General features: G+C 35.4%; 1 protein-coding gene across 1 annotated transcript; it reads right to left on the reverse strand.

The window, feature by feature from the left end:
* Window positions 1-5403: 5403 nt before the first annotated feature.
* LOC143245867 (uncharacterized) lies at window positions 5404-22924 on the reverse strand. Its single transcript, XM_076492122.1, has 2 exons — window positions 22788-22924; window positions 5404-6546 (listed from the first exon to the last, which is right to left on the reverse strand). The coding sequence occupies exon 2, from the start codon at window positions 6358-6360 to the stop codon at window positions 5404-5406; it is 957 nt and encodes a 318-aa protein (XP_076348237.1). The 5' UTR covers window positions 6361-6546; window positions 22788-22924.
* Between the last annotated feature and the right edge of the window lie 436 nt (window positions 22925-23360).

Raw genomic sequence — 23360 nt, forward strand, 5'->3', positions numbered from 1 at the left:
ACGTCTATCATCAATTATTTACTGTTGTTTGGGTTACGTCTATCATACATTATTTACTGTTGTTTGGGTTACTTCTATCATTAATTATTTAATGTTGTTTGGGTTAGGTCTGTCATTAATTATTTACTGTTGTTTGGGTTACGTCTATCATTAATTATTTACTGTTGTTTGGGTTACGTCTATCATTAATTATTTTTTGTTCTTTGGGTTACGTTTATCATTAATTATTTACTGTTGTTTGGGTTACGTCTATCATTAATTATTTACTGTTGTTTAGGTTACGTCTATAATACATTATTTACTGTTGTTTAGGTTACGTCTATCATCAATTATTTACTGTTGTTTGGGTTATGTCTATCATTGATTATTTAATGTTGTTTGGGTTACGTCTATCATACAGTAGTTACTGTTGTTTGGGTTACGTCTGTCATTAATTATTTATTGTTGTTTGGGTTACGTCTATCTGTTTATTTACTGTTGTGTGGGTTACGTCTATCATTAATTATTTACTGTTGTTTGGGTTACGTCTATCATTGTTTGTTTACTGTTGTTTGGGTAACGTCTATCATTAATTATTTACTGTTGTTTGGGTTACGTCTATCATTAATTATTTATTGTTGTTTGGTTTACGTCTATCATTAATTATTTACTGTTGTTTAGGTTACGTCTATCATACATTATTTACTGTTGTTTGGGTTACGTCTATCATTGTTTATTTACTGTTGTGTGGGTTACGTCTATCATTAATTATTTACTGTTGTTTAGGTTATGTCTATCATTAATTATTTACTGTTGTTTGGGTTACGTCTATCATACATTATTTACTGTTGTTTGGGTTACGTCTATCATTGATTATTTACTGTTGTTTGGGTTACGTCTATCATTAATTATTTTTATTGTTGTTTGGGTTACGTCTATCATTGTTTATTTACTGTTGTTTGGGTTACGTCTATCATTAATAATTTACTGTTGTTTAGGTTAAGTCTATCATTAATTATTTACTGTTGTTTGGGTTACGTCTATCATACATTATTTACTGTTGTTTGGGTTACGTCTATCATACATTATTTACTGTTGTTTGGGTTACGTCTATCATTAATTATTTACTGTTGTTTGGGTTACGTCTATCATTAATTATTTACTGTTGTTCGGGTTACGTCTATCATACATTATTTACTATTGTTTGGGTTACGTCTATCATTAATTATTTACTGCTACTTGGGTTACGTCTATCATTACTTTTTTACTGTTGTTTAGGATATGTCTATCATTAATTATTTACTGTTGTTTGGGTTACGTCTATCATACATTATTTACTGTTGTTCAGGTTACGTCTATCATCAATTATTTACTGTTGTTTGGGTTACGTCTATCATACATTATTTACTGTTGTTTGGGTTACTTCTATCATTAATTATTTATTGTTGTTTGGGTTACGTCTGTCATTAATTATTTACTGTTGTTTGGGTTACGTCTATCATTAATTATTTACTGTTGTTTGGGTTACGTCTATCATTAATTATTTACTGTTCTTTGGGTTACGTTTATCATTGATTATTTACTGTTGTTTGGGTTACGTCTATCATTAATTATTTACTGTTGTTTTGGTTACGTCTATCATACATTATTTACTGTTGTTTAGGTTACGTCTATCATCAATTATTTACTGTTGTTTGGGTTATGTCTATCATTGATTATTTACTGTTGTTTGGGTTACGTCTATCATTAATTATTTACTGTTGTTTGGGTTACGTCTATCATTAATTATTTACTGTTGTTTGGGTTACGTCTATCATTAATTATTTACTGTTGTTTGGGTTACGTCTATCATTAATTATTTACTGTTGTTTGGGTTACGTCTATCATTAATTATTTACTGTTGTTTGGGTTACGTCTATCATTAATTATTTACTGTTGTTTGGGTTACGTCTATCATACATTATTTACTGTTGTTTGGGTTACGTCTATCATTAATTATTTCTTGTTGTTTGGGTTACGTCTATCATTAATTATTTACTTTGTTTGGGTTACGTCTATCATTAATTATTTACTGTTGTTTGGGTTACGTCTATCATTAATTATTTACTGTTGTTTGGGTTACGTCTATCATTAATTATTTATTGTTGTTTGGGTTACGTCTATCATTACTTATTTACTTTGTTTGGGTTACGTCTATCATTACTTATTTACTTTGTTTGGGTTACGTCTATCATTAATTATTTACTATTGTTTGGGTTACGTTTATCATTAATTATTTACTGTTGTTTAGGTTATGTCTATCATTAATTATTTACTTTTGTTTGGGTTACGTCTATCATTAATTATTTACTGTTGTTTGGGTTACATCTATCATTGATTATTTACTGTTGTTTGGGATACGTCTATCATTAATTATTTACTGTTCTTTGGGTTACGTCTATCATTAATTATTTACTGTTGTTTGGGTTACGTCTATCATTAATTATTTACTGTTGTTTGGGTTACGTCTATCATTAATTATTTACTGTTGTTTAGGTTACGTCTATCATTAATTATTTACTGTTGTTTGGGTTACGTCTATCATTAATTATTTCCTGTTGTTTGGGTTACGTCTATCATTAATTATTTACTGTTGTTTGGGTTACGTCTATCATTAATTATTTACTGTTGTTTGGGTTACGTCTATCATTAATTATTTACTGTTGTTTGGGTTATGTCTATCATTAATTATTTACTGTTGTTTGGGTTACATCTATCATTAATTATTTACTGTTGTTTTGTTACGTCTATCATTAATTATTTCCTGTTGTTTGGGTTACATCTATCATTAATTATTTACTGTTGTTTTGGTTATGTTTATCATTGATTATTTACTGTTGTTTTGATTACATCTATCATTAATTGTTTTTGTTACGTCTACATTTTCAGTGTGTTTTATCAACATTATGAAATCCTTATTTACTGATATTTGACTAGATGTATTTGTTCAATATTCCAAGCAATACTGTCTCATTTATTTCATTAATTTTCAAGGAGTAAGCCACACCTTTCCAGTTGTTTTATTACACTTTGAAAAATTCCTTCGTCATTGTGTACAGCAATATTTAATGGTCTGAAGTTGTTTGCTTGGACAATGTGTGTTCGAATTGTAAGTTATATTTTGTATCTTAATATCTTACAAAAAAATATATCACATAATTGCACCATGTAAGTAATAATTTTATGCATTAAAGGTGTAGGTAGCTCACAGAAATTATCACTCATGTTTGTTTAAATTGTGTCATTATTTTGTTAAATTTTAACATCATTGTTTCCATGCTGATGTTTCAAATACTTTGTTCCTTTTATTCTTCTACTTAAGAACACAAAACAGTGTGATAAGAGTGAATGTCATTTCCACTTTTTTTTTTACTTAACATTTCAGGACAAGTTAAAAATGATGAAGTAGATGGACTTCCATCTAAGTTACCAGGTGGGTGTTTTGACTGAGTATTCAATATTACATTTCAGATTTGATTATCAGACTTTGCAGTAAAATGCTTAGTATAAATATAAGATTATAATTAATTTGGTTAAAAATGTTTTTACCCTAAACTATGTTTATTTCATGTAGAGACATTTATTAATATACCCTTTATAGTTTTAAACTTTGAAAGCTGGTTACTTATATTAACATAACCTTAAGTTAATTTGTTAAGCAGAAAAATGGAACTTTATACAGAATATTAAGGTAGATCATTTGTAAAAGTGAGAATCTGTGATACATCTTTTGGGACCAGAAATACCCATGTAGATAGATTTATATGTGAGGTGGTTTTAGTTCTATGTGAAAACAAACTTTATTTATCTGAACAATGAAAGTTAAAATTATGTTTTTAAAATATTTGAACTTCTTTCACTCTAACTTGTACCTGTGAATAGTATTTTTGTTTTAACCTTCTACCAAGTCTAACACCATTTATATTTACATTAATGTTAACATTTACATCTGTTTTAAATATTGTTTCACAATAAGCAGTCTTTGTCAAGAATGTGGCTTGTTTTAAATGTAAATTACACTATGTAACAAAATGTTTACTTTTACTTGTTCCTGGACAGAAAGTGTTATTTCCCAATTACTTATGCCTTAAGTAAATTAAAAATACCTATTTTTCTCTTCAAACTTTGCTTTTGTGACCTGGAGCGTATAACGAAAACATGATGGGAGACTATATTTGAGGCTGATACGTGAAAGTGATTTACATTACAGTCGCAAATCTCGAATCACTACTCACTTTTAAACATTTATGTATAACTTTATTATAAATACATGTAAATCTTGATTCATATGTTGTTTTATTCAGACTTTATGTAAATGAAAACGTCCAAATTTTCCTGTTTTACATATAAAATAGGTTAATTTCTAAACTTCATTATCCAGGTCATAAAAGCAATGTTTGAAGTGAATAATGGTCATTTTCTGTACTTTTACAACATAAGTAATTAAGAAATAACACGTACTATCCGGGAACATAATTACATAGTGTTATTAACAGTGTTTTTCTAAGTAGACACAATAAGACCCTTTATGTTTCTGTCTTACCTGCAAGCTGGTCCGCCTTCTTCGAGCGCTGCTACAACATAACCTACAACATTTCTCTCTTCTTCCTGTCTGTTGATGTAAATTCCGAGTTCCCCTTGCTCGTCTTTCTCTAAAACAACACTAAACACTTTTTGTTTTGTAGTGTTTTCTAGGCCTGAATGTTTTGTGGTAAAACTAGTTCGGTATTATCACACTTCTCGGGTTCTGAAGTTCTGTGTCACTGTCCAAGTTGCAATCTGCTACTGGTAATTTGAAAGTAAAGAGTCTTTATTAGGTCCATTACCCCAGTAGAACATAGCACCTTTGGACTCTTTTTCCTTAGGGTTTGATTTCGTGTTCAACTGAGGCTGTAGCCATTGTCGTCGGGTGTCATTGTTTGTTGAAGACATTTTGTGTCCAGCTTTCTTTAGCTTCAGTTGGTAGTTTAGATCTCCACACAAATGTAACTTGCTTATAACGCCACCATCGTCAACTTCTTCAGATGTACCTAATTCGGAATGGTCTAAGTGGTTAGTCGCTGGGCCAGATACATCACTGGATTCTTGAACTGTATCCAAACACAGAGAAGATTCGAATAAGCTTGTTCGTTTGGGAGAAAGTCTGTCAGCCTTCTGATGGTCGGAATGATGTGTTCCTTTCTTTGTTTTCCTGAGCAGCCTACGATCCAAGGTCCATGCTTTAAACTGCCCAAGACGTGACGTCTCTGTTTTGGATCACACTTTGTCGAACTTCCACGTGTGTCATTCTTTCCCGTACGGTCATCTTTACACTTTAGAACCAACTGAGATAAAATCCCTGGTGTCCGTAATCTTAAGCTCCTAGCATCTCCACAAGCTCGACCGTCACTGAACTGTGAACCCTGTTCTGGCTCGCGCTGGATGCAGTTCTTGAAGTGCTCGAGGACCCAGAGTTCTGAGTTTTAGTTTTTGGAGTATGGCGCTAAATCTCTGGAGATTACCGTCAGATGTCTTTTGAGGTGAGCAAATGCAGTTCTCTTTAGATTCAGCACGTTTTACACTGGTTCTCAGACTGCAGTTTTCTTTAGATTCAGCACGTTTCACACCGATTCTCAGACTGCAGTTTTCTTTAGATTCAGCACGTTTCGCACTGGTTCTCAGACTGCAGTTTTCTTTAGATTCAGCACGTTTCACACCGGTTCTCAGGCTGCAGTTCTCTTTAGATTCAGCACGTTTCACACCGGTTCTCAGACTGCAGTTCTCTTTAGATTCAGTACGTTTCACACAGGTTCTCAGACTACAGTTCTCTTTAGATTCAGTACGTTTCACACTGGTTCTTAAACTCAATGAAGTACTTATTGAATTTTTAGCTATTACCAGAGGAACATCTGTTTCTATGACAAATGGCTGTCGTTTGTCCTCAGAATTTGAAGATTCGTCGCTACCGTTCTTTGTGCCATCACTTTCATAGCCAGATTCGTCAGAACGATGTTGTATTGAGCTCGCTAAGCTGGTAGTATCTTCAGCTACAAATAGCCGATTTATTGCTTGACCATTTCCAAGTTCTCCTGGCTCTTGTGGTAACTTGCCGAGATAAACTTCCTCTTCAAACACTGTTCCTAACTGTGATTTTGCTTTCATGAGCTGGTTAGCTGCGCCATCTAACGGGCAAAGTTTGTCTGATAAATCCTCGTAGCTGACAGTTTTAGTTGGTAAATACGAACTTTTTCTCTCCCAGTGAATTTGATAGATGCTCGTCCTCTGATTGGGACTCAGTGCCGAGTAAGGCTGATGTCGAGATGCTACGGTACATCTCGCATTGGGTTTCCCTGTTCTCCGCATCAAGCCCCACCCACCGTTCAGAGCCCCACATATTGCTTAAACTTGTAGTGAAATCTTTCTGGCGATGGTCAACGTTTGGCCGAGTCCACTGTGAAGAACCACAATCGAGAGATGGCTGGTCAACACGTGATGGATGTGCAGTCTCCACTGACACAGCATACTTGAGTGGGGTGAACTGTTTTCTGCCTGCACGAGGAAGCGAAAACCCGTATTTACTATTTAAAAAAAAGAGAGAAAATAAAATTGTGACGTGCTGCACTTTACTATTACACAAATAAAACACAAAGTTACACAAAGCTATCTGTGCTCTTGCCACCACGGGTATCGAAACCCTGTTTCTAGCAGTATGAGTCCACAGACACAACACTGGGGACTCCACAGATACTAGTATACAAAATTAAAATTAAGTATCTTTAACAAAACGCAAGCTAGAAGTTGTTAAGTTCGACATATACTGATGGCCAAAATCTTAAGGCCAATGAACGTAAAGAAAAAAATTGCATTTTGCGTTGTTAGATTCAACCATTTATTTGAGTGGAGCTTCGAAAGATGAAAATAAGAAAAGGGAACAGAGAAATAAAAACGTTTTACTATTTAATAGGGAAAATGTGAACACTATGAAGTTAGCCTAAATACTAGCTGGTCAAAAGTTTAAGACCATACGAAACAGAAGTCCTAAACAGGATAGGAAATGCTCAACAAGAGGTCTCAGTAGTGAGTTGCACGGCCTTCATTGAGAATAACTGCAAACATTCGCTTTGGTATGACCAAAAGTTTAAGACCGTACTGAAACAAAGCGTTAATCGGTAAACACGTCACGAAATTTAGTCATTTGTGTTCAAGCATTAGTGTTGTCAACATCTCCCACTGACATCTCCTGTGTTACATTGGTTAAAAAATATGGCAAAGGCTAAAAAGTTGACAGAGTTTGAACGTGGCAGAATTGTCGAACTGTAAAATCAAGGTCTCTCTCAACGTGTCATCGCTGGTGAGATTGGGTGTAGTAAAACTGTTGTTGCAAATTTATTTAAAGACCCTGAGGGATACGGAACGAGAATTTCAAGTGGTTGGTCCAAGAAAATTTCGCCGGCGTTGAGAAGGAGGATTCGACAGGTTGCCCGGCAAGACACCAGCCGATCGTTGAACCAGATTAAGACCCTTACGGTCGCAGAATGCAGCTCAAGAACAATAAGACGGCATCTACGAGAGAAAGGCTTTATAAACCGTAAACGTCTTCAAAGGTCATGGCTCCTTCCACATCACGAAACAGCTCGGTTAAACTTTGCTAAAAAGCACCAAAAATGGGACGTAGAGAAGTGGACGAAGATTTTGTTCTCTGATGAGAAAAAATTAACCTGGATGGTCAGATGGCTTCCAACGTTACTGGCACGATAAGGATATCCCACCGGAGACATTTTCTACACGACACAGTGGAGGAGGTTCCATCATGATCCATAGAAAAAAATTTACAAACTGGTCAACAGTTGACAGTGTATGTTTACAATGCTTTCCAGCGACATTAATACACAACTGTAAGTGATTTCCCCAGAATTTCAGCTAGCTCACATTTTCCCTATTAAATGCTAAAAATGTTTTTTTTTTTTTTTTCCCTTTTCTTATTTTCATCTTTCGAAGCTCTAATCAAATAAGTGGTTGAGTCTAACAACGCAAAATGCATATTTTTTCTTCATGTTCATTGGCCTTAAGATTTTGGCCAGCAGTGTAGCTGCAGCTGAAACTTACGTTCTGTCCAAAAGTTGGCACGTCATTATTTCTGACAGGCCAGTTGAAGTTATGACTTTTTAAATAACAACACTTGGAATATGGCAGATCGTTTGAAGTTAGGTTTGGTTTGTTTGAATAGAGCACAAAGCGATATAATGTGCTCTGCCCACCACGGGTATCGAAACTCGACTTTTAGTGGTGTGAGTCCGTAGATATACCTCTGTGCTACTGGGGGACTTGAAGTTAGAACTTTTAAAATAACAACACTTTAAATATAGCAGAAGTTACGATTTTTAAAGAAATAACACGTAAAATGTGACAGACCATTGGAAGTTCTGAACACATGTCTTAAGTTTAGGTTTACACTTCATCACTGTTCTAAAATAAGTCATTCCAGACATAAAACAGAAACGAAAACCTAACGTAAATATAATACAATAGAAGCATACTGGTATTACAACACAAACGACTACACAAACACAAGAACTCATAGAAACGATAACAAACACCAAAATAAATCACCTTCGTCCTTCTTAAAAGGCACCCGAAATTATTTGAACATCTCACAGCAATTTATAGTTTATCATTATACTCTGGTTATATCCCGGTTTCTTGGAAGCTCACTAATATATTAATGTTCCATAAGAAAAGAGAGCCAGCCAATGACCCAAATAGCTACCGACCAACCAGCCTGACCAGCTGTGTTGGAAAAATTCTGGAGAGGATAATCAGTAACAGACTCTCCACATTCCTGGAAACAACATCAAAATTATCAGAAGTACAAAATAGATTCAGAAAATTCAGACAAACAACAGACCACTTAGTCAGATTAACAGAAACAATCACTCCACAAGCTGGTGTCCCTCAAGGAGGGTAGTTAGCCCTATCCTATTCATCATGTATGTGAACAATACGCCCCTAAAAGATCCAAACAATGGATACTCATCACAGTTCGTAGACGATGTAACAAGCTGGAAAAGTGGACCAAACCAGCAGTAGCAGCCACAAACATACAACCACAATTAAACAGAATAAGTGAATATTGTCAAAAATATAGAATCAAAACAAACACATCTAGTAGTATTCATTAAGTTAACTAAACATAAAAAAGCACAACCACAGATCTATATGAATGGAGCACTACTTCAGACTGCTACATCTGCAAAAAACGTTTAGGACTAACATTAGATTCAAAACTAACATGGGTAAACCACACAAGTAATATTAGAACAAAAAATTGGCGAAGAACAAACTATGCTAGGAGTCTAACTGGCCAAAAAACAGTGGAGCTACGACAGACAACATCATAAAAATATATAAAACATACATTCGACCCGTCAATGACTATGCAGCTCCTACATGGATAAACGTAAGCAAAAAAATAAAATAAAATAACTTACTTCAAACAAAACTACAAAATGCAAACTACACAACTAACAACAGCTTATAAAGTACCCAGAACAACATCATCAGAATTCATACATAAACACGCACACATGGAGACAATAACAGATAGTCTCCCACATAATACAATAAATTATTTTGACAGAAATTGATAAAAATGAACCAGTACGCGAACTTAATAGGTACTGTTTACATGAAGATAGACCTCAGTACCTTCCCCAGTGAATATATATTTTCTAAATAAATTGTTTGTTTGTTTGTTTTGGAATTTCGCACAAAGCTACTCGAGAGTTATCTGTGCTAGCTGTCCCTAATTTTGCAGTGTAAGACTAGAGGGAAGGCAGCTAGTCATCACCACCCACCGCCAACTCTTGAGCTACTCTTTTACCAACGAATAGTGGGATTAACCTTCACATTATACGCCCCCACGGCTGGGAGGGCGAGCATGTTTAGCGCGACGCGGACGCGAACCCGCGACCCTCGGATTACGAGTCGCACGCCTTACGCGCTTGGCCATGCCAGGCCTCTAAATAAATAAAGGCCACCTATAAACTAGACTCGACGTTAGTTTAGGGGTTAATTACTAAACATTGAAAGGTGTTTTTTAATGTAAATGTTTTATAGTTAATACCTAACTAATGAAAGTGCAAATAATTACGAAACTATAAGAGAAATGATTTATTTGCACCAAGTGTATGTGTAGATAGCACATGGACATTGCCCTGAAAGTGGCCTGAGTAAGTGGGGTCACTCTGGCCCTCGTGTACCATATATAAATACACTGGACAGTTGTAAAACCACAATTTCAAGGAAGAAGAAAGAGGTAAACGAAACCTGACCCTCCTGGGTATATAAACATCAAAACTCAAATACCCATACAAGAGATAGAGGAAGTTAATATGCGAGGTTTTTTTTATACACCCCATTTTTATGAGCTATATGTTTGTGCGCCAGCAATGCCAAGCGCGTTGCGCACGTGTATCCGATTCGATTTCATTACTCAACACTATCTCTAGACCTCCTACCCTCAAATGAAATTATTTTAGACAGAATTAGAGTAAATTAATCTACGAGACCTTGGACGTCATCAAATACATCAAACGTAAAGTTTGACCTGATGAGTCCAGAACTGTACTTAGATCCAAAATTGGTCAAGAGATGACAGAACTATGAGCTTAGATTCTTCTACCTGCAAAAAAAACAAAACACTCAGAGCCATTTTATCAGCCGCTATGCCGCGGCTAAAAATGGTAATAACATCCCAGTTGTAGAGGAAGATTCAAATGTATTTGATGAACTCCATTTTTCACTTTGGGAAGAAATTTTAGCATAAAAACGTATTAAAGATAATAAAAAAAAAAGAGAAAGAGACCAAAGTTGGGCATATTATGTGTTTCAAACATAAATAATAAAAGGATAAATAGTCTTCGACTTTAGGGTTAGAAAACGAAGGGAAAACGAATAATTTAAAATAACAGAAAAAGTTTTGCATGCACAACGTGCGCAACAAAGGTCTTAATTTAGTCACGTGCATCTCCTCGTGAAAAGTATCACACGATTCAATTGCAGCAGTAACCTAGAGACCTTTATTCCGGTAAAGTGATTGGCTGTCTTGACTTTATACGTCATCACGTCAAACACATTCACTTAAAACCTGTCCTTTAGTTTTTTTTTCTTCTCTAGTCAACTTCTTTTAGAAACCTTGAACCTGGTAAAACATTCTCAGCACGGCGGAACTCACTACCTTCCATTACTATTCATTTAGAGATTACACCCCAAGGACAAGGCTGAAGATAGTCAGATATGAAAGATCGAATAAAACATGGGTTTGTAACTTAAATAAGACATATACGTAAGAATTAATGACTACCACGCTAGAGATATTCTGTTTATCTGAATTCCAAAACTCTCGCACAATATCTTATAAGATAAACGCTAACTATAGTAACTTGAGAAAATACATTGTTGTGGTGGCAGAAAACTTTAGTTTGAACAAAACGTTTTACTGAAGCCCTATAAAAGGTAACCCTACCTCTATCTATTGTAGTGAAAACAGCAATTCTAACTCGTGAAACTGAAGCTTCTACGTAAGAGTTAACTTACCTTTTCAGTATGTTAATCAATAACAAGAAGTTGAATTACATTTTATCAAGTGATATACCCTATATCACACAAGTATTAACTCCACACACAAATAACGTGTCTTGTGTTGTGATATACCTTATCTAACACAAGTATTAACTCCACACTCTTATAACGTGTCTTGTGTTGTGATATACCTTATCTAACACAAGTATTAACTCCACACTCTAATAACGTGTCTTGTGTTGTGATATACCTTATATCACACAAGTATTAACTCCACACACAATAACGTGTCTTGTGTTGTGATATACCTTATCTAACACAAGTATTAACTCCACACTCTTATAACGTGTCTTGTGTTGTGATATACCTTATCTAACACAAGTATTAACTCCACACTCTTATAACGTGTCTTGTGTTGTGATATACCTTATCTAACACAAGTATTAACTCCACACACTAATAACGTGTCTTGTGTTGTGATATACCTGATCTAACACAAGTATTAACTCCACACACTAATAACGTGGATTGTGTTGTGATATACCTTATATCACACAAGTATTAACTCCACACACAAATAACGTGTCTTGTGTTGTGATATACCTTATCTAACACAAGTATTAACTCCACACTCTTATAACGTGTCTTGTGTTGTGATATACCTTATCTAACACAAGTATTAACTCCACACTCTAATAACGTGTCTTGTGTTGTGATATACCTGATCTAACACAAGTATTAACTCCACACACTAATAACGTGGATTGTGTTGTGATATACCTTATATCACACAAGTATTAACTCCACACACAAATAACGTGTCTTGTGTTGTGATATACCTTATCTAACACAAGTATTAACTCCACACTCTTATAACGTGTCTTGTGTTGTGATATACCTTATCTAACACAAGTATTAACTCCACACACTAATAACGTGTCTTGTGTTGTGATATACCTTATCTAACACAAGTATTAACTCCACACTCTAATAACGTGTCTTGTGTTGTGATATACCTGATCTAACACAAGTATTAACTCCACACACTAATAACGTGGATTGTGTTGTGATATACCTTATATCACACAAGTATTAACTCCACACACTAATAACGTGTCTTGTGTTGTGATATACCTTATCTAACACAAGTATTAACTCCACACTCTTATAACGTGTCTTGTGTTGTGATATACCTTATCTAACACAAGTATTAACTCCACACTCTAATAACGTGTCTTGTGTTGTGATATACCTGATCTAACACAAGTATTAACTCCACACACTAATAACGTGGATTGTGTTGTGATATACCTTATATCACACAAGTATTAACTCCACACACTAATAACGTGTCTTGTGTTGTGATATACCTTATCTAACACAAGTATTAACTCCACACTTCAACAAAGTGTTTCTGATTGCGTGAGAAATAACCATAAAAGTAACTTTATATATATGCCTTACCAGGTTTATTACATCTACAAGGTTGTAAGTATCTCCTTAGTTAAATGAATGGTTCAACCACTTCTGAGTTCATCACTATAGTTCTGTCACACCTCATCAAGTCAAAGAGGTTTTGAGTTTCCTTTTATTTTACTTCAAATGCCTTTTCCCAGACAAAAGAAACACTCTCCAGGGTCAGACACTCTTGCCTGAATAAGACAAAACACGTCCTGGACCTTAAATTTCTATCTCACGTGCCAGGACTGATCCACCACGCTCATGCTGAAGAACAATTTCACGAGCTTGGCAAAATGCCATCATCTCCCAGTTATTGAGTTGTTGCAGATAAAGACCCTTAATATTAAGTCATTGAGATAATATTATGGGAGAGGACTTGTATTTGAGGGAGACACTCGTATTTCTCACCTCTTCTACCCTGCTAAATACGATGGTTTCACACTCCCACTACAAAAGACCTACTGTCATCTATTGAAGTGTGTAATCCACAGTCTTGGTTTCCTGCTTCTTTTAAAACGTTGCCCTCTACATATCAGTCCTCACCTTAACAGTCCATTCATACAGTTTTGTTGTCCCCTCGAATAAGTCTTCATTAGCTCCTCCCTGACTCCCCAGTCCTCACGAACCCCACTAACTGTGTGCTTTACTTTTCTGTCATGTTTCATATTTGTCCTGTCTGTTTGATTGTTTGAAATTAAGCATAAAGCTACACAATGGACTGTCCATGTTCTGCCCACCACGAGTATCGAACCCAGCTTTTCTAGTACTGTAAGCCTGCAAACATACCGTTGTGTCATTGGGGGGGGGGCATTTGCCATGTCATTCCTAAGACTGGATCTTTATATTAAGCCACTAACATCTAATCAAAGTTATAAACTGAGTAAAGAATGTCCAATATTCCGATTTAAAAATATATAATCAAAGTTATATACCAGTTAAACATGTACAATCAAAGTTATATACTAATTAGTTACTTGTTTTATTTTGATTGTTTGATATATTTAACGACAAGCACAAAGCAACACGATGGGTTATCTGTGCTCTGCCCATCATGGGTATCGAAACCCGGACTCTAACGCTTAACCGATATATCAGTCTTACTCTTAACAGCAAACACACGGTTTCACAGTTCTCATAAAGGTTTTGCTGCAACCAATAAGCATCCCTTAAATAATCGAATTAAAAGCTCGAGCATACCAGCCACTAGGGCACTCCTAGTCCAAGATGAATAATGAATCATGTACTAATAAATTAATATCTAATTATTCGTTACTAAGTATGCCTTTTAATCACTGGTTATCAGTAATTCTAAAGTGGTATTCAAATCCAAACCAAAACCTAAGAAAGGTTCTATAGTTTCAGAACGATAATTATGATTCAACTGTGTCCGGTTCAATGACCAAACTACAAGGCAGATATTGAAACCAGAGTTTTTAGGCTTTGGTTTGGATTTGAATATCATTTTAGAATTACTGATAACTAGTTGCAAAATGACTGGCTACTTCCATCTCACAAACTTACTGGTCACTTCCATCTCACAAACTGACTGGTCACTTCCATCTCACAAGCTTACTGGTCACTTCCATCTCACAAACTGACTGGTCACTTCCATCTCACAAACTTACTGGCTACTTCCATCTCACAAACTTACTGGTCACTTCCATCTCACAAACTTACTGGCTACTTCCATCTCACAAACTTACTGGTCACCTCCATCTCACAAACTTACTGGTCACTCCCATCTCACAAACTTACTGGTCACTTCCATCTCACAAACTGACTGGCTACTTCCATCTCACAAACTTACTGGTCACTTCCATCTCACAAGCTTACTGGTCACTTCCATCTCACAAACTGACTGGTCACTTCCATCTCACAAACTTACTGGCTACTTCCATCTCACAAACTTACTGGTCACCTCCATCTCACAAACTTACTGGTCACTCCCATCTCACAAACTTACTGGTCACTTCCATCTCACAAACTGACTGGCTACTTCCATCTCACAAACTTACTGGTCACTTCCATCTCACAAGCTTACTGGTCACTTCCATCTCACAAACTGACTGGTCACTTCCATCTCACAAACTTACTGGCTACTTCCATCTCACAAACTTACTGGTCACTTCCATCTCACAAACTTACTGGCTACTTCCATCTCACAAACTTACTGGTCACCTCCATCTCACAAACTTACTGGTCACTCCCATCTCACAAACTTACTGGTCACTTCCATCTCACAAACTGACTGGCTACTTCCATCTCACAAACTTACTGGTCACTTCCATCTCACAAACCTACTGGTCACTTCCATCTCACAGACTTACTGGTCACTTCTGTCTCACAAACTTACCAATCACTTTTATTTCACAAGCTTAATTGTTTGTTTGTTTTGAATTTCGCGCAAAGCTACACGAGGACTATCTGCGCTAGCCGTCCCTAATTTAGCAGTGTAAGGGAAGGCATCTAGTCAACACCACCAACTGACAACTCTTGGACTATTCTTTTACAAACGAATAGTGGGATTGACCGTCACATTATTACTCTCCCACAGCCGAAAAGGCTAGCATGTTTGGTGCGACGGGGATTCGAATCTTCGACCCTCAGATTACGAGTCGAACACCTTAACCTACCTGGCCATGCCGTGCCTAACAAGCTTAATAGTCACTTCCATCTCACAAAGTTACAAGTCACTTCTAGCTCACAAACAGAGTGGTCACTTGCATCTCACAACCTGATGAGTCACTTACGTCTCGCAAACTTACAAGTCACTTCTAACTGACAAACTAACTGGACACTCCCATCTCACAAAAAAGACTGGTCACTTGCACCTCACAAACTGACTAGCCATTTCTACAGTTCCATCTCACAAACTGAATGGTAATTTTTATTTCACAAAATGACTGGTCACTTCCATCTCACAACCTTATTTGTCACTTGTGTCTCTGAAACTGACCGACCTTAAAACAACTTCTATTTAGCAAGTTTTAAAGTGAGTTACCCACTAAACTTGTTAAATATAGTTTGTATTTTATTCATAGTTGATTTTATAAACGTGACTGTTAAAACTCAAAATTTCAAAGATACCCGACATCGTTCTAATACATAATTATATAAATATAACAAAAAAAAACAGTGACTGATCGTATATAAAGGGCCAAGCGATTGTGTATGAATCTCTTTTTCTGCTATTTATTTACCAAACGACACGAGTTTAGAAATCAAAAGAATAACGGTTGCCCTTTGACATGAAAGGTTTGATGAATTTTTCTACTAATTTCTAAAACGTGTTTACTGGTTTATTTTTCGGCATGGCCAGGTGGTTAAGGCGTGCGACTCGAAATCTGAGGGTCGCGAGTTCGTATCCCCGTCATACCAAACATGCTCGCCCTTTCAGCCGTGGGGCGATATAATGTGACGGTCAATCCCACTATTCGTTCGTAAAAGAGTAGCCCAAGAGTTGGCGGTGGGTGATGATGACTAGATGCCTCTTCTCTCTAGTCTATTACCACTAAATTAGGGACGGCGAGCGAAGATAGCCCTCGTGTAACTTTGGGCGAAATTCAAATCAAAGCCAACTGTATAATGATGTTTTTCAGAAACAACAGCTAAAGTAGAAAGATCAAAATGAAGTTAAAGTTAACAACTGCAACGCTCGCGTGTACGTTTGGTAAGCATCAAGCTACATAATGGGCTATCTGTGCTTTGCCCACCACGGGTATCGAAACAACCCGGTTTCTAGCTTCATAAGTCTGCAGACATCCCGCTGTGCCACTGGGAGGGGTCACAAGCGTTTCCGAAATATATTAATGTTAAAACTACCAGTTCTATTGTGATATTTAGTGTACCATGTCTACAACGCTATATGGTTACAGTAATACGTTTTCATGACTTCTACAGTTTTCTATATCACTTTTGTTCCCGCTTGCACAGTTGCTATGCCACTTTTTCTGACTTGCACACTGTACAATTCAACATGTTATTTATTAAGCGTGTCCTCAGACCCATGCTGGCACGTGCTCGGTTTTGAAATCTTGACAAAGAAATGAGATTAATATTACTTCCCTTCGACATTCACCACGTGGAGTTTAAGCCTTTCGCATGTAATGTGTTGGTTTTACGTACAGTTTGTGTGTGGAAAACAAACTACAAACGTTTTGGAATGTATAGTTACATGAAAATACAAACACACTACATAGTTATAAAATAACAACACAGTTTAGCACAGGAAATCGTAGTTAACTCATTAAATGTCATGTATTTTAAACAGCTTATTGCAAACATGTCATGAAAACTCGTATTAATGTTCGACACTTTCACAACATCAGAGGTTTATTCCTTCTTAATCGCAGTACATTAGTAATGGGTCTCTTCAGACACATGGGTCTGAACACAATTTACAGTGCGCCGATAATAAGGAAATCGTACATTATCTCATAAACTTGTGCTGAACTTCAAGCATCAGTAAATGTAGTGTTAGGTCTGGTACTAACAGCGACTCCCTATAGCGATAAAAAACACGAAGCTAAGGAAGAAATCTAACACTGAATATTAACGTATAATACATGAGAAAAACAAGTGAGAAAACATCCGTCAAGCACTTTCCACGTCCACTGTACAAGCAATAAATAAAAGATTTAAAAACAATATGACAACACTTTGAGAGTCGATGAAGCCGAATTATGGAGGTTGAGAGAACTGAAGTATGGAAGTCTCTCTTTCCAACATTCAAGTTAACATCATCATAAATTTGTTTCCATAAATAAATCGATCTTTCAAATAAAAACAGTAACATTAGAACAAACTGTCACATATCACTGACGTGTAGGTAATAAAAACAGTAACATTAAAACAAACTGTCACATATTGCTCACGTGAAGGTAATAAAACAGTAACATTATACAAACTGTCACATATCACTCATGTGTAGGTAATAAAAACAGTAACATTAGAACAAACTGTCACATATCACTCACATGTAGGTAATAAAAACAGTAACATTAGAACAAACTGTCACATATCACTCACATGTAAGTAATAAAAACAGTAACATTAGAACAAACTGTCACATATCACTCACATGTAGGTAATAAAACAGTACATTAGAACAAACTGTCACATATCACTCACATGTAAATAATAAAAACAGTAACATTAGAACAAACTGTCACATATCACTCACGTGTAGGTAATAAAAACAGTAACATTAGAACAAAACAGTCGCGTATCACTCACGTGTAGGTAATAAAAACAATAACATTTGAACAAACTGTCACATATCACTCACGTGTAGATAATAAAAACAGTAACATTAGAACAAACTGTCACATATCACTCACATGTAGGTAATAAAAACAATAACATTAGAACAAACTGTCACATATCACTCATGTGTAGGTAAAAAAACAGAAACATTAGAACAAAACAGTCGCATATCACACACGTGTAGGTAATAAAAACAGTAACATTAGAACAAACTGTCAGATATCACTTATGTGTAGGTAATAAAAACAGTAACATTAGAACAAACTGTCACATATCACTCACATGTAGGTAATAAAAACAGTAACATTAGAACAAAACAGTCGCATATCACTCACGTGTAGGTAATAAAAACAGTTACACCAAAACAAGCTGTCACATATCACTCACGTGTAGGTAGTAAAAACAGTAACATTAGAACAAACTGTCACATATCACTCACGTGTAGGTAATAAAAACAGAAACATTAGAACAAAACAGTCGCATATCACTCACGTGTAGGTAATAAAAACAGATACACCAAAACATGCTGTCACATATCACTCACGTGTGTAGGTAGTAAAAAACAGTAACATTAGAACAAACTGTCACATATCACTCACGTGTAGGTAATAAAAACAGTAACATTAGAACAAAACAGTCGCGTATCACTCACGTGTAGGTAATAAAAACAATAACATTTGAACAAACTGTCACATATCACTCACGTGTAGATAATAAAAACAGTAACATTAGAACAAACTGTCACATATCACTCACGTGTAGGTAATAAAAACAGTAACATTAGAACAAACTTACACATATCACTCACATGTAGGTAATAAAAAACAGTAACATTAGAACAAACTGTCACATATCACTCACGTGTAGGTAATAAAAACAGTAACATTAGAACAAACTGTCAGATATCACTTATGTGTAGGTAATAAAAACAGTAACATTAGAACAAACTTACACATATCACTCACATGTAGGTAATAAAAACAGTAACATTAGAACAAACTGTCACATATCACTCACGTGTAGGTAATAAAAAACAATAACATTTGAACAAACTGTCACATATCACTCACGTGTAGATAATAAAAACAGTAACATTGGAACAAACTGTCACATATCACTCACGTGTAGGTAATAAAAACAGTAACATTAGAACAAACTTACACATATCACTTACATGTAGGTAATAAAAACAGTAACATTAGAACAAACTGTCACATATCACTCACGTGTAGGTAATAAAAACAGTAACATTAGAACAAACTGTCAGATATCACTTATGTGTAGGTAATAAAAACAGTAACATTAGAACAAACTTACACATATCACTCACATGTAGGTAATAAAACAGTAACATTAGAACAAACTGTCACATATCACTCACATGTAGGTAATAAAAACAGTAACATTAGAACAAACTGTCACATATCACTCCGTGAAGGTAATAAAAACAGTAACATTAGAACAAACTGGCACATATCACTCACGTGTAGGTAATAAAAACAGTAACATTAGAACAAACTGTCACATATCTCTCACGTGTAGGTAATAAAAACAGTAACATTAGAACAAACTGTCACATATCACTCACGTGTAGGTAATAAAAACAGTAACATTAGAACAAACTGTCACATATCACTCACGTGTAGGTAATAAAACAGTAACATTAGAACAAACTGACACATATCACTCACGTGTAGGTAATAAAAACAGTAACATTAGAACAAACTGTCACATATCACTCACGTGTAGGTAATAAAACAGTAACATTAGAACAAACTTACACATATCACTCACATGTAGGTAATAAAAACAGTAACATTAGAACAAACTGTCACATATCACTCACGTGTAGGTAATAAAAACAGTAACATTAGAACAAACTTACACATATCACTCACATGTAGGTAATAAAAACAGTAACATTAGAACAAACTGTCACATATGACTCACGTGTAGGTAATAAAAACAGTAACATTAGAACAAAACAGTCGCGTATCACTCACGTGTAGGTAATAAAACAATAACATTTGAACAAACTGTCACATATCACTCACGTGTAGATAATAAAAACAGTAACATTAGAACAAACTGTCACATATCACTCACGTGTAGGTAATAAAAACAGTAACATTAGAACAAACTTACACATATCACTCACATGTAGGTAATAAAAACAGTAACATTAGAACAAACTGTCACATATCACTCACGTGTAGGTAATAAAAACAGTAACATTAGAACAAACTGTCAGATATCACTTATGTGTAGGTAATAAAAACAGTAACATTAGAACAAACTTACACATATCACTCACATGTAGGTAATAAAAACAGTAACATTAGAACAAGCTGTCACATATCACTCACGTGTAGGTAATAAAACAATAACATTTGAACAAACTGTCACATATCACTTACGTGTAGATAATAAAAACAGTAACATTGGAACAAACTGTCACATATCACTCACGTGTAGGTAATAAAAACAGTAACATTAGAACAAACTTACACATATCACTTACATGTAGGTAATAAAAACAGTAACATTAGAACAAACTGTCACATATCACTCACGTGTAGGTAATAAAAACAGTAACATTAGAACAAACTGTCAGATATCACTTATGTGTAGGTAATAAAACAGTAACATTAGAACAAACTTACACATATCACTCACATGTAGGTAATAAAAACAGTAACATTAGAACAAACTGTCACATATCACTCACATGTAGGTAATAAAAACAGTAACATTAGAACAAACTGTCACATATCACTCCCGTGAAGGTAATAAAAACAGTAACATTAGAACAAACTGGCACATATCACTCACGTGTAGGTAATAAAAACAGTAACATTAGAACAAACTGTCACATATCTCTCACGTGTAGGTAATAAAAACAGTAACATTAGAACAAACTGTCACATATCACTCACGTGTAGGTAATAAAAACAGTAACATTAGAACAAACTGTCACATATCACTCACGTGTAGGTAATAAAACAGTAACATTAGAACAAACTGACACATATCACTCACGTGTAGGTAATAAAACAGTAACATTAGAACAAACTGTCACATATCACTCACGTGTAGGTAATAAAAACAGTAACATTAGAACAAACTTACACATATCACTCACATGTAGGTAATAAAAACAGTAACATTAGAACAAGCTGTCACATATCACTCACGTGTAGGTAATAAAAACAGTAACATTAGAACAAACTTACACATATCACTCACATGTAGGTAATAAAAACAGTAACATTAGTACAAACTGTCACATATGACTCACGTGTAGGTAATAAAACAGTAACATTAGAACAAACTGTCACATATCACTCACGTGTAGGTAATAAAAACAGTAACATTAGAACAAACTGTCACATATCACTCACGTGTAGATAATAAAACAGTAACATTAGAACAAACTGTCAGATATTTTAATTGCTTTAAACAACTTCACAGGCTAGTTGTAACACCACCTCTCTATCCTTGTTTGATCCCAGACTGTTAAAATCGGACATTTCGTCGTTATTGTGATATTTAACATGTTAAAAGCTTGTCGATGTTGTGACACCGCAGTAACAGAAGAAGACAGTAGTAAATATTTTTAACGATAAACATTTCATTAACAACAACTTTATTAGGAAGAAATATTCTGGGGCTGAGATATCGCACGTGGAGTTATGATAAACATTAGATAAACGATGTTAGAAAACACGTAGTTTCAAGAAGTCTTGATAGAAGTAAAATAAAATCCCTATAACAAGAACACTTTCGAAAGATGGACTCTCTTCTTTGGGGACAAACTGGATGTCTTAATAACGTTTGCTCCTGAACAAGAGAGGTCCATCTTCGAAATGTGGATGTCCTCTTCTTTGGGGACAAACTGGATGTCTTGATAACGTTTGCTCCTGAACAAGAGAGGTCCATCTTTCGAAATGTGGACCTCTCTTCTTTGGGGACAAACTGGATGTCTTAATAACGTTTGCTCCTGAACAAGAGAGGTCCATCTTTCGAAATGTGGACCTCTTTTTATTGGGGACAAACTGGATGTCATAATAACGTTTGCTCCTGAACAAGAGAGGTCCATCTTTCGAAATGTGGACCTCTTCTTTGGGGATAAACTGGGTGTCTTCATAACGTTTGCTCCTGAACAAGAGAGGTCCATCTTTCGAAAGCGCTGGGGTTATCGGGTTTTATATCATTTTATTAAATTAACGAAAACTTTAACCCTAATAATAATAATACTGATTCTGATTGAGATACCCCACGTGATTGGGGAGTACTCTCAAAAGTCTTGTGAAGCTTGTCCACATTGTACCACTAAAATTTAATATTGTAGATTCGGTATATTTAACCAAATAATAAACATATTCTTACCTTACTGCTTGGTTGAATAATTTAAAACCTTTTGAGTAACTACTTTACTTCTGTTATTCAACTGAACAACGTTTGTTAAAACAACTCTAGCTTACCTCTTATTGGCTTAGTCGACGTTTCTGCTGCCCCTGGCATGTCTTGCAGTCTAAATAGACTAGGAATGTTGGGAAGAGAGAAACAAACCTTCGTGCTCAACGATCCATGTGTAGCGTCTTCTCCAGGAAGAGTGGCCAATCGTATGAGTTGAGGCGGAGAGGGGACCGTTTCTTTAGGAGACGCATCTTTCTGAATTTTAGAAATCTCCTTCACCAGCCACCTGTTGGCTCACATCTTCCTCGTGGATGTGGTTTGTTTTTCTCAGCACGACACATCATGATGTGATTGATATTATTACAGATCAATGTACGTCTGTAGAAAAATATAAAAATAATACATTAGCGTCCCCATGGAACCTTGTGTCCATAAATGTACAGAACAACAAATACATTATCGTCCCCATGGAACCTTGTGTCAATAAATGTACAGAACAACAAATACATTAGCGTCCCCATGGAACCTTGTGTCAATAAATATACAGAACAACAAATACATTAGCGTCCCCATGGAACCTTGTGTCAATAAATATACAGAACAACAAATACTTAGCGTCCCCCATGGAACCTTGTGTC

Source organism: Tachypleus tridentatus, chromosome 3 (genome assembly GCF_004210375.1).
Source record: "Tachypleus tridentatus isolate NWPU-2018 chromosome 3, ASM421037v1, whole genome shotgun sequence".
Lineage (NCBI taxonomy): Eukaryota > Metazoa > Arthropoda > Merostomata > Xiphosura > Limulidae > Tachypleus > Tachypleus tridentatus.

Bases quoted from the DNA above. Each gene is read 5' to 3' on its own strand.
- LOC143245867 (XM_076492122.1), bottom strand. From the start codon at position 6,360: ATGCGGAGAACAGGGAAACCCAATGCGAGATGTACCGTAGCATCTCGA.